The sequence below is a fragment of the Penaeus vannamei genome, chromosome 11, assembly GCF_042767895.1.
Source record: "Penaeus vannamei isolate JL-2024 chromosome 11, ASM4276789v1, whole genome shotgun sequence".
NCBI lineage: Eukaryota > Metazoa > Arthropoda > Malacostraca > Decapoda > Penaeidae > Penaeus > Penaeus vannamei.
The window spans coordinates 38,558,160-38,570,659 of NC_091559.1; the positions used below are offsets into that span (position 1 = coordinate 38,558,160).

At 49.6% G+C, this 12,500-nt stretch overlaps 1 protein-coding gene across 1 annotated transcript in view; it reads left to right on the forward strand.

Annotated features, from left to right (window-relative positions):
* LOC113806947 (uncharacterized) overlaps nt 1–12,500 on the forward strand; it is a 1,375,013-nt gene that overhangs the window by 1,303,647 nt on the left and 58,866 nt on the right. The window contains exons 7-8 of the mRNA XM_070127282.1: nt 10,045–10,424; nt 10,576–11,085. Of these exons, the coding sequence (XP_069983383.1) occupies nt 10,045–10,424; nt 10,576–11,085 (890 nt within the window). The remainder of the gene's footprint in view (nt 1–10,044; nt 10,425–10,575; nt 11,086–12,500) is intronic.

Here is a 12,500-nt window from a genome sequence, read left to right on the forward strand (position 1 = left end):
TCCTCTTTCTCTATTCTTTTCTTTCACTTCCTCTATCGTCTTCTCTTTCTTCAACACTCTAGCTCTACTTCCTCTCTCTCTCTCCCTCCCTCCCTCCCTCCCTCCCTTCCTCCTTCCCTTCCTCCTTCCCTCCTTCCCTTCCTGTCTCCCTCTCTCCCCTCCTTTTCTCCCTCCTCTCCCCTCCCTCCCACCTTGAAAAATGATGATGGAGGAAGAGACAGCGGAAATAACTTAAAAGTTTTAACAGTAATTTGTGTGGGAGTTATTGATGATTTTTTTAGGCACATTTTTCTTCCTTCCATTTTTTTCATATATTTTTTAAATGTTTTTATTCTTTTTTTTTTTCCTTTTTTCCTTTTTTACTGTTTCACTTTTTTGCGTTTACTTTTACTTTTATTTGTTTCACTTTTTTCAATCTCTTTTCTTTCAAGAGATATGTTGGTTGTCTAGAGTTTGTTGTGTGTGCGTAGAAGGTGGGTGGGTGGGGGGGGAGGGGCTAATTTCTACTGTCCTTCTGTCTCGTTGTTTCCTTTTTTTTGTTGTTGTTGTTTACTTATATTTGTTTGCTCTTTAGAGTTCATAGGGTCGCAAACGCGCGTGTTATTTGCTCTATTATTATTATTATCATTGCTATCATTATTATTTTATTTTTATTCTTTATTATGTTTATGTTTATTTTTCTACGGGGGGATAACGGTGAAAAGAGTTCAGGTATATATATATATTTTTTAAATTCTGTCTTTCTTCTTTATTTCTCATTATGTTTCCCTCTTTTTGTGTCTTTATTACACTCTCTCTCTTTCATTCTCCCTCTGTCTCTCCCTCCCACCCTCTCTCCTTTCCTTCCTCCCATTCTCTCTCTCTCTCCCTCTCTCCCTCCCTCCCTCTCCCTCTCCCTCTCTTTCTCTCTCTCTCTCTCTCTCTCTCTCTCTCTCTCTCTCTCCCTCTCTCCCTCTCTCCCTCTCTCCCTCTCTCCCTCCCTCCCTCCCTCCCTCCCTCCCTCCCTCCCTCCCTCTCCCTCTCCCTCTCCCTGAATTTACACCGAATTCATCATCCAACCATGGTTAATTCATCAGGTTAATTCATCTACTTATTTGCCTCCGCACATTGTAACCTGAATATTTTGCACATTGTAATATTTTTGGCACTCTGTCTACGTCAAGAACCGGCCGTATTTCAGATCAGTTACCGAGGCAGTGGCACCGTGATACATTTTTAACGGTCAGCGAGCTTTTGGCAGCGAGGCAAGCAAGCAGGCAAGCAAGCAAGCAAGTCCGAGGTAACAGTGACTTGCTTTGCCCTAGTTTGAACTTGGGTTATGCTCAACGGCGGGTTGGGGGCGAGATGGTAAAAATCTTGGATAATCGGAGAATTAATAGACGTGTGCGTTTCGGTATAGTCAGAACTAAGCTGGAAAATATGTTTGAAATTGGAATCGCTGTGAAGGAAACGCCATTAAACTTATTTTATGGCGAATTTAAACGCGAGTTGTAATGGCGTTTTGTAAAAGTTTGAAAACGAATTTCAAGCAGATACAGTAATAAAATATTTTATGATTCATATTAAGGGCACAAAACGCCGCAGTAAAAATTTTAATATCAGATGGTAGGAATTCGTAAATATTCTTTGGGAATTTTGGGGCGAGACAGCGAGATCCTTAATATTAGTGGACCCCCCTTACGCCCGCTCAGCCAATCACAGCGCGCCACGTCACTTCCCCCGGCTTTTGAATCGGCCAATCGCAACCGCCCTCCTTGCCCGTTGCGCCATTGGCCGTTATAAACACCGGGAATTCAAAAAAAAAGAGAAAGAAAATAAACTCCACTTCGCTTTTGAACTGATTCCAATTGGTCAATGCTTCGTGTAGTTCCGCCGTCGTTAAATACCATTGATTTCCCTCTAATTTGACTGTCGTAAAGAACCATGTTATAATACAGCCCTCTCATTGCCCCGTCGCAAAGACCTGTATGTTGTAAGATTACCTCTCATTGGCTTGTCATAAAAGGTTTATCCTGTAAGATTATCTCTTATTGGCTTGTCATAAAGAGCGCTGCTGTAAGATTGCCTCTCATTGGCCTGTCACAAGCGCCAGTAATTTGCTTACCTGACACTGACCAAATACTTTGCGTGGGGAAGCCAGGTTGGGCAGTGGTTTGTCAGGGGAAAGGGCGCGGTTTCCGATCCTAATATAAGCGTTAGAAGGTTTAAAATTTTTGTTTTTTGTTTATTATCATTATTATTATTGTTGTTATTATTTAAGTAGCGTGGGTGGATTGTGTAGGGCTGCGTTGGATACGTTTGTGAGGATGTTGAAGTAGGGAGAGAATGAAAGGGTAATTGATGGAGGATTTTTGTTGTTGTTATTGTTATTAATTTTCTTCATTCTTTTTTCCCCTCTTGGCGTCATCCGTGATTTCCGTTATTTCCTGGTTTCAATTTTTTTACCATATGCTTCTCTCTTTCTCTTTCTCTTTTGCTCCGCTTCTTCCACCGGTCTTCTCCCGCGCCTTCCCTCGCCTGCCATTTCCCCTTCCTTATTCCTTATTCCTTTTTTATGCTAAATATTCAGCTTTGTGCAGAAGGCTAAGGAAGGGAACGGCGATATGGGTCCTCAGATCTGCATCCTCAGCGTTATGGCTTCTCTCCCTTCTCGCTCCTTCTCCCCTCTCCCTTCTCACTCCTTCTCCCTTCTCCCGTGTCTCTTCTTCCTTCTTTCTCCCGTCTCTCTTCCTTCATTCTCCTTCTCCCCTCTCCTGTCTCTCTTCTTTCTCCTTTCTCCCTTCTCCCCTCTCCTGTCTCTCTTCTCCCTTCTCACTCCTTCTTCCCTCTCCTGTCTCTCTTCTCCCTTCTTTCTCGCTTCTTCCTTTTCTTCTCGCCTCACTTTATTTTTCGATTCTTTACTTTCTCCCCTTTCAGGTTTTCTCTTCTATTCTCACTTCTTTCTCCCTTCTCTTCTCTCCTCACTTCTTTCGCCTCTCTTCCGTCTCCCGTTTTCTCTTCTCTCTCTCTCTCCTTCCTCTCCTCTTCTATCGCCTGCTCTCCTCTCCTCGTTTCTTTTTATCCTTTCTTTCTCCAATTTTTCCTCTTCCCGTCTCTCTTGTCTCCCATTTTTTTCTCTTCTCTTTCCTCATTTATCTGCCCTCTACCCTCCCCTCTATCCTCTTCTTTCATCTCTCAACCTCTCTCCACTCCCCTCCTCTCTGTTATTCCTTCTTTCTTCTCCCAACACCCGTCTCCACTTCTCTCTTCCCTCCGCCCTCTCTCTCTTCTCCCCTCTCCACTTCTCTCTTCCCTCCTTAACTACTCCCCACTCCCCTCTCCGCTTCTCTCTTCCGTCCTTCCCTCCTTCCCTCTCCCTACTCCACTTCTCTCTTCCCTCTTTCACTACTCTCCACTCCCCACTCCGCTTCCCTCTCTTTCCCTCTCCCCTCTCTCCCCACTCTCCTCTCCGCTTCTCTCTTCCCTCCTTCCCTCTCTCTCTCCCCTCTCCCCTCTCCCGGGATCCGCCAGGCCTCAGATTTATCTTTGAACCGGTGAAGTTTACACCCGATTTGCATACACTAGCGAAATTGTATTTGCGGAGTGCCTGGGGCCTGTGACCGTCTGGGCGTGTGTGGCTCTCTATGTTAAGTCGGGATTGTTAATTGTGAATGCGAGTGTTTGTTTTGGGTGCTGTTAGGAGGGGGGGGGAGGGCAAGGACAGGGGAGGGGAAGGGGGGAAGGAGAGGGAGCGGGTGACAGGGGGAGGGAAAGGGGAGGGGAAGGGGGGTGGGGAAAGAGAGGGGAGGGGAAGGGGGGAAGGGTGAGGGTGACAGGGGGTGGGGAAGGGGGGAAGGGAGAGGGTGACAGGGGGTGGGGGAAGGGGAGGGGGTGGGAGAGGGAGACGGAAAGGAGTGAGTGAGGGAGAGAGAGAGAGAGGGAATGAAGAGACAGGCACAGAGCAAGCAAGGAAGGAATTGAGTTGAGATGAGGTTAGCGGAATATGTTTAGACAGGAGGGGATTGAAGTAAAGAAAGAAGGAAAAGGGATAGATGGAGAAATTGAGACACAGAAAGGGAACGAAACAAAGACGAAGAAAAATCTTAATTCATTTTTCCTTTTTTTTTTTTTTTTTAGAACTTGTTACGAAAGGTCTTTATTTATTTATATACATACATTTTTATTGGGGAGGAGGAGAGGGGGGAGGGAGGAGGTGAGGGGAAAGGAGGTTGGGTGTGAGTTGGATTTGGAGGTATTTAGTGGTGTTATTTTTTTCCTTTTTCTTTTTTTCTCTCTCTCCTTCCTTTCCCTTCCTCTCGTCGCCCTATCCTTATCACTCCCTCCCACTTCCCCTCTCCTTCCCTCCCCCTAATTCTCTCTATCCCTTCCCCTCATTCCTACTCCCTCTCTCCCCCTCATTCACTCCACCCCACTCCCCCCCCATCCCTTCCCCACCCCCCCCCTCATTCCCGCCCCCTCCCTCCCCCTCCCTCCCACCTCCCCGCGACGCCCCCCCCATCCCTTCCCCACAATCCCCCTCATTCCCCCCCTCTCCCTATCCCTCCCTCCCCTTCCCTCCCTCCACCCCGTGACGCCCACCCCATCCCTTCCCCACAATCCCCCTCATTCCCACCCTCTCCCTATCCCTCCCTCCCCTTCCCTCCCTCCACCCCGTGACGCCCACCCCCGCCCCGCAGAGGACACGCACGCCCGGGTCGGGGCGGTTCCAAATGGCCCCCTGAGACGGATGATGCCGAGAGCTTGTCGGGTTTTCTCCCCGGTGGAAAGGGAGGGGGGGGAGGGAGGGAGTGGGAAAGGGGGGAAAGGGGGGTCTCTCGTTGCGTCATTGGCGAGGCGGATCCGGGGAATTTCTGCCTTTACCTTTTTTTTCTTTTCTTTTTTTTTCTTTTTTTCGTTTTCTTTTTTTTCCTTCAATTTTTTTTCTTTTTTTTTCTTTTTTTTGTAAAGATTTGTTATTTCATGTTGTTTTATTTAATTGGTGAGGGAGAGAAAGAGAGAGAGGGGGAAGGGAAGGGAGAAAGAGAGTAAGTCAAGAGAAAAGAGGAAGCGGGGTATAAAAAGAGAGAGTGAGACAGACAAACAGACAGACAGACGGATAGACAGACAGACAGACAGACAGACGGACAGACGGAGAGACAGAGACAGAGGGGGAGGAGGGGTAGGGGAGAGAAGATAAGAAGAGAAGGGGGAGGAGAAAAGAAGAGAAGAAAAGTGAGAGGAGGGGGAGGGGAGGAAGAAGAGAAGAGAAGAGAAGGGAGAGTAGGGGGTTGGGTAGGGGAGGAGAGGAGAAAAGAAGGGGGAGGAGAAGAGAGGGAGAAGAGACAAGAGAAGGGAGAGTAGGGGGATGGGTAGGGGAGGAGAAGAGAGGGAGAAGAGAAGAGAAGAGAAAAGGGAGGAGAAGAGAAGGGAGAGTTGGAAGAGGATGGAAAAGATGAATTTCAATTTTTTATTGGCCCTTTGAACGGCATTCCGCTGAGATGCACAACGTTGATTCTTCACACATCCCGAGAAATGACACGCACGCACGCACGCACGCACCTGCATTCCCGTATCCTGCCGCCCACACGCATGTTTGTGGGTGTTTGTGAACGCACGCACTCGTCGTCATCGCCATCGTCGTCATTTTCATCTTCGTCGTTATCATCATCATCATCTTTATCAACATCTTCTTCATCTTCATCTTCATCTTCTTCATCATCTTCGTCTTCATCATCATCATAAATCATATCATCATCTTCATCATCATCTCCATCTTCATCTTCATCTTCTTCATGTTTATCATCATCAATCATGTCATCATCTTAATTTTTATCATGATTGTCTGTTCCTCCTCCATTCTACTCGCATTTTTATCACTGCATTTTGCGTTAATTCTAAATAAAATTACAAAAAAAGAAAAAAAAAAGATGGAACAAATACTCATAGAAAAAAAAAACACACAAAAAGAAAAGATCGGCGAGCATAGAAAACAAAAAACAAAAAAGAAAAGAAAAGAAAAAAAGGAGGAAAAAGAAGAATGGACCGAAATAACAAAAGAAACAATAAAAAGGGAAGAAGGAAGGTAATAAAAAAGGGTAAATTGTGTTTGCGTGCCGGCTAGGCTGAGGTTATTAGAGAAGCGGGGGAGGGGAAGGGGGGGAAGGGGAAGGGGAAGCTAGGGAAGGGAGGGGGAGGAGGGAAAGGGGAAGGGAAGGGGATGAGGAGGTAGAGGGGGAAGGGGAAGAGAAGGAGCAGGAGGAGGGGACAGATTGAGGGAGGAAGGGAGGGAGGGAAGGGGGAGGGGGAAGCTAGGGAAGGGAGGGGCAGGAGGGAAAGGGGAAGGGAAGGGGAGGAGGAGGTAGAGGGGGGAAGAGAAGAGAAGGAGCAAGAGGAGGGTAAGGGGGGCAGATTGAGGGAGGGAAGCTAGGGAAGGGAGGGGGAGGAGGGAAAGGGAAGGGAAGAAGAGGGGGAAGGGAAGAGAAGGAGCAGGAGGAGGGGAAGGGGGACAGATTGTGGGAGGAAGGGAGGGAGGGAAACAGAAAGCGGGGGAGCGGAAGGGAAGGGAAGGAAGGGAGACGGATTGAGGGGGGAGAGGAGGGAAAGGGAGGGGGAGGGGAAAGGGGAAATGATGGATAAGGAAGACTAAGGAAGGAAGGAGAGGGAAGGGGATGGGAAATGGATGTTACGTATAAGACAGGGAGAAGGGAAGGGGGAGAAAGGGAGGGATAGATGGATAAAGAGGTAAGGAAGAGGGTAGGAGAGAAGAGAATTAGAGAAGGGAAGTACCGAATGCAATAAACAAGATAAAGTGAATTTGTCATAAAAATACATGAAATAAACAGACAAAAACAAACAAGAAAAGAAAAGGACATGAAGTAAAAATGAAAAAAGTCAGAGAAACAGGAGGAGAAAAGGGGAATAGAGAAAACAATATAAAGAGGGGTTGAAGAGAGGAAAAAATAAAAACAATAGAAAGAGGAGGAGGGAAAGGAAAAAAAGAATATAGAAAGAGGAGAGAAAGCGAAAAGAGAAAATAGAAAGAGAATGACAAAAGAGGGAAAAAGAGAAAATAGAAAGAGAAGAAAAAAAGAGGAAACAGAGAAAACATAAACAGAAGAAGAAATAGGGAAAAAAAACGAAAACAAACGAAAACAATATATATATATATATATTTTTTTTTACTCTCCGTCTCCCCTCTTTTTATCTAGGAAATGAAAAGGTTATATGGCCCGAAATTGACCTGCGGTTTGGGGGTATTTTTTGATGTTCGTTGAGGGGAAATTTTGGCCTTTTTTAAAATTTCGTTTTTTTTTTTTTCGTTTTCTTTCGCCTTTTTTCGCCGTTCGAATTGGAGAGGAAGGGGTGAAGGAAGAGGAGGAAGAAGGAGGAAGAGGAGGAGGAGAAGAAGAAGGAGAAGGAGAAGAAAAAGGAGGCCAAGGAGGAGAAGGAGAAGGAGTAGGAGAGGAATGATAATAATAATAATAATAATAAGAAGAAATAAAGGTAGATAAAGAGGACGGCGAGAAGGCAGAAGGGAGAGAAAGATGAGGAGGAAGGAGGGTGAATAAAGAGAAGAAAGATGTAATCAGTAAGATAACAAGGGAGAGGAGATAGAAGAGGAGGAGGAATAGGAAGAAGAAGAAGGAAAAGAAATGTAACGATGATGATAACGATAACGATAAACAGACTGATAAAGTCAAAATATTCACCGTAAAAATAAAGACTAGTAAAAAAAAGTGATTTAAGAAATCTTTGAAGAAGAAAGGGTTTAAGAAAAAAAATAAGAAAAAGAAGAGAGAAAAAGGAAAGATAAACTATTTATAAGTAGAATATTGCGAAGGGTGGTGAAAATAGATTAAAGAAAGTGGGAAACTGACACTTGTATAGAAAACGGGAAACCGAAAAGAATCTCCATTTTCAAAGAATATAAAGTTAATGAAAAAAAAAATGATTTAAAGAATAGGAACATTGTTCTTTGCTAATATTTGTGTACATTTGAGAGTACGTTTGTGTGTGTGTGTTTCTGCGTGTGCGTTTGCTTATTTCGTGTCCGTGTTGTACGTTTGTCTGTGATTGTCTGCGGCTATTCGTGTGTATGTATGTGTGTGTATGAATGTTTGCGTGTCTGTGTTTATGCATGGATCTGCGCAGTTGCGTGTGTGTGTTTTGTTTGTTTGCTTTGTGTTTTTTGTGTATGAATGCCTGGATGTATGTATGTACGTACATATTCATATATATCTCTGCGCTTGCTTGTATGTCTATGTACGTGTGTGTGTGTGTGTGTGCGTGTATAAGCGTGCATATGCGTGTGTGCGTGTGTGAGCGTCTCTCCCCCCCGGGGTCGACACGAAAGCTGGAACGAGCGGAGCCCCCCCCCCCCCCCCCCCGCCGTCGATCGTCTCCCCGGTGGCAATCGCTAGCCCATTAGTGGTTGCCGGGTCTGGTTGCCGGCGAGGAAGGGGGGGGAGGGGAGAGGGAGGGGGTTGGGGAAGGGTGGGGAGGGAGGGAGGGAGGGGGTTGGGGAAAGGGGAAGAGGGGGTAGGGAGGGGGTTGGAGGAAGGGAAGGGGAGAGGGAAGTGGGTTGGAGAAGGGGGGAGGGAGGGGTTGGGGAAGGGGAGGGAGGGTTGGGGAAGGGGGAGGGAGGGGTGGGGAAGGGGGAGGGAGGGGTGGGGGAAGGGGGATGGGGAGGGAGGGGTGGGGAAGGGGAGAATGGGGGAGGGGGTTGGGGAATGGGGTGAGGGAGGGGGTTGGAGAAAGGGAAGGGGAGAGGGGGTTGCAGAAGGGGGAGGGAGGGGGTTCGGGAAGAGGGGAAGGGAGGGGTTGGAGAAGGGAGGAGGGGGTTGAGGAAGAGGGGAGGGGTTGGGGAAGGGGGGGAGGAGCTTGTGGTTCCGCAAAGGTGGGTAATACGCGGAGCACTTTTTTTTTAAGGGGGGGGGGGTTAGTGATGAGATGGTGTTATTTTTTTTTTCTTCTTCCTTTGCTTCTCCTTATACGTTCCACTTACGTTCCACTTACGATCCACTTACATTCGACTCACGTTCCACTTACATTCCACTTACGTTCCACTCACGTTCTACATACGTTCCACTTACGTTCCACTTACATTCCACTCACGTTCCACATACGTTCCACATGAGTTGGTGGCGCTGCTAACGAATGCCTTGAAGATAAGGTCACCATCACCATGAATCATCATCATCATCTATTTCGTTGTGGTTATCGTAATGGCTATTTATGTTGTCGTTATGTGAGGAATTTAATATTGAATGAATTTTAAAGTAGATTGCGGATACCGATCATGTCCCGCCCCCCCCCCCCCATCCCTCGTGTGTGTGTGTGTGTGTGTGTGTGTGTGTGTGTGTGTGTGTGTGTTTATGTGTGTGTTTGTCTGTGTGTGTGTGTTTATTTGTGTGTGTGTATTTATTTATGTGTTTATTTTTATGTGTGTGTGCGGGCGTGTGTGTGTTTATTTATGTGTGTTTATTTTCTGTGTGTGTGTGTATGCCTGCGGGCGTGTGTGTATTGATTTATGTGTGTTTATTTTGTGTATGTGTGTGTGTATTTATTTATGTGTGTTTTTGTGTGTGTGTGCGGGCGTGTGTGTATTTGTGTGAATGCAAAATAGGAAGAGACGAGTATAATGTCAGTTCGATCATTCTGCTGGAATTTCCCCAAGTCATTTCTAGTCTCTTCGGTTCATGTTTATGCCGCGTCACTCATGTCATTTGAGCATTTCGCTTTCCACTTTCCAGGTGACGAGGAGTAACTTGCGTGGTCATGTCGTTCTTTTTTTTTTCTTTATAACGAGTTGTGTTTTGTATTGTTTTTTGTATTATGTTTTTTGTATCATTTTTTTTCTTTTTTTTTATGTCATGAGTATTTTTGCCTTGGCCGATGAAGGAGAGTATTCTATGTAGTCCTCATGTTACCTTACCACATATGCTGAGTATATCGCATGCCGCATTATGTTCCGAATGTACCTTATGTGGTAATTTTATTTCATTTTCTTGTCCGTTATTATGCTAATTACCTGGCTCTTCTAACGCGCGCCCCCTCCTTCTGCAGTATGACGGCACGCAGGAGATCCTGGTGGAGCCGGTGATCCACCGGAACTGCAGCGCGGGCGGCGGCCCCGAGTACCGGTGGCGCGTGCTGGACGAGGACGGCCACGAGGCGCTCCTCACCAACTACCACGCCTTCTTCTCGCCCACGCTCGTCATCCACCCCTTCTACGACAACCACTGGACCCGCCTGCTCACCCCCTCCGCCGGGAACGCGTCCGACGTGCGCCCCTCGGCCCTGGACCCCCTGTCGGCGTCCTCCAACAGCCCCTTCGCCGTCCTGGCCGACGGGACGTACACCGCCGAGCTCACGGTCGCCGAGAAGGGCACGATCGTGAGCGCGTCGGCCAACGCCTCCTTCTCCGTGGTGGCCATCAGGCTCAAGTGAGTGCCTTCTCTGTCGTTCTCCCGTTTATCTTTGGATTGCTCTGCGCTCATTTTCTCTTATTTTGGGCGGTTGTTTTTTCCTTTGTCATTTCATTTCCCCCGTCCTTTGTTGCGGCGGTGCCCTAACGTCCGCCCTTGTGCCCCGCAGAGTGGCCTTCACGGACGGGTCGGCGCGCGAGGTGGACGCCCGCTCCAACATCACGCTGCGGGTGGAGGTCACGTCACCCACGCCCGACTACGACATCGAGTGGGGCTGCCACCTGCTCTACAGCGCCGGCGAGAGGTGCTTCCCCGAGGCCGACCCCTGGAGCAAGTATACCAACACCTCCGACCACGCCGACACCGTCTTCGACATCCTGCACCGCTGGTGGGAGCTGATCCACGGCCACGGTGGCGGCGGCAACCGCAGCGCCGGCGACGGACGGCCCGCCGACGCAGCGCCGTCCGGGAGCGGGCGGGACGGCGCGCGCCTGGCCCCCGACCCGGGCGTCATCAAGCGTTACTACCGATTCGAGCAGACGATCACGTTCCCGGCGGCCGACCTGCGGCTGGACCCCGCCGACGCCGCCCGCAGCTTCCTCTTCAACGTGACCGTCTCGTACCAACTGCGGCGGGCCTCGGCCGAGCAGCTGATCACCGTCGCCGTCGGGAGGGACAAGTAAGTGGGGGGAAGCCGCTTCCCCGGCTTGGGCTTCGTTCACTCTGTTCCTTAATTTCTTTTTTCCTTCCTTTTCTGTCCTTCCCCACCCCTTTGTTTCCTGACTTCCTTTTTCTGTTCTCCACCTTTCTTTCCATTACGATATTCCTCTTTTTATTCCCTCCCCTCTCTTCCCTTTCTTTGTTTCCTTCTTCCTCCCATCTTGCCTTCTCCCTTTCCCTCCCTCTCTTCCGCCTTCTCCCTCCCCACCCTCTCCTTTTCCTTAACCATCTCCTTCCTTCCCTGCTACCCTCTGTCCCCTTCCCCCATTCCTTCTCTTCCCCCCCCACCACTCCCTCAAACCTTCGTACCCTCTCCCACCTTCCCTCACCCTCCCCAATTCCTTCCCTTCCACTGTCTCCCACTCCTCCCCCCTTCCCCCGTCTCCCTCCATTCTCCTCCCCATTCCTTCCCTCCTTCCCTCCTTCCCCCACCCACTTCCCTCCCTCCCTCTCCCTCTCCCACCCATCCCTCCCTCCCTCCTCCTTCCCCACCCTCTTCCCTCCCTCCCTCCTTCCCCCACCCAATTCCTTCCCTCCCTCCCTCCCTCCCTCCCTTCCCTCCCCCACGAAGACTTGCGACGGGCGAGTGGCTGGAGCGACGGAACTCCCCCCCCCCCCCTTCCCCCCCACCCCCCCCCCCCCCCCCCCCGCGGCGGTCTGTCGCCGCCGCAACCAGAGTAATTGCTTTCTAGGCCGGAGTAACGGGTCGAGACGCGAGGAAGAATAGCCTCGTTTGCAGAGTAATTGAAACTCCAAGGTAGCTGGCGAGAGGAGGAGGAAGGAAGAAGGAGGAGGGGAAGGGGAGGGGGAGAGGGGGAAAGGGAGGAGGAGGGGGAAGGGGAGGAGGAAGGAGGATGGGGGAAGGGGAGGAGGAAGGAGGATGGGGGGAAGGGGGAGGATGGGGGAAGGGGAGGATGGGGGAAGGGAGGATGGGGGAGGGGGAGGGCGAGGATGGGGAGGGCGAGGATGGAGGAGGGCGAGGATGGAGGAGGGCGAGATGGGGGAGGGCGAGGATGGGGGGGAGGGGGAGGATGGAGGAGGAGGATGGAGAGAGGAGGAGGGAGGAGGAGGAGAGGAGGAGGAGGAGGAGGAGGAGGAGGAGGAGGAGGGAAGGAGGGAGGAGGAGGAGAAGGGAGTAGGGGGAGGAGGGAAGGGAGGAGGAGGAGGAAGAGAGAAGGAGGAGGGGGAGGAAAGAAAGGAAGAAGGAAGAGGAGGAGATGGAGCTGGAGGTGGAGGAGGAGGACGAGGTGGGGGAGGGGGTAGCATAGAAGGTCCAGGGTGTTTGGGGAATGAGAGGGGGAGGAAAGAGGGGGTGGAGGAGGAGAAGGAGAGGGAGGTGGAGGGTAGAGGATAAAAAGGGGAGAGAAGTGGAAA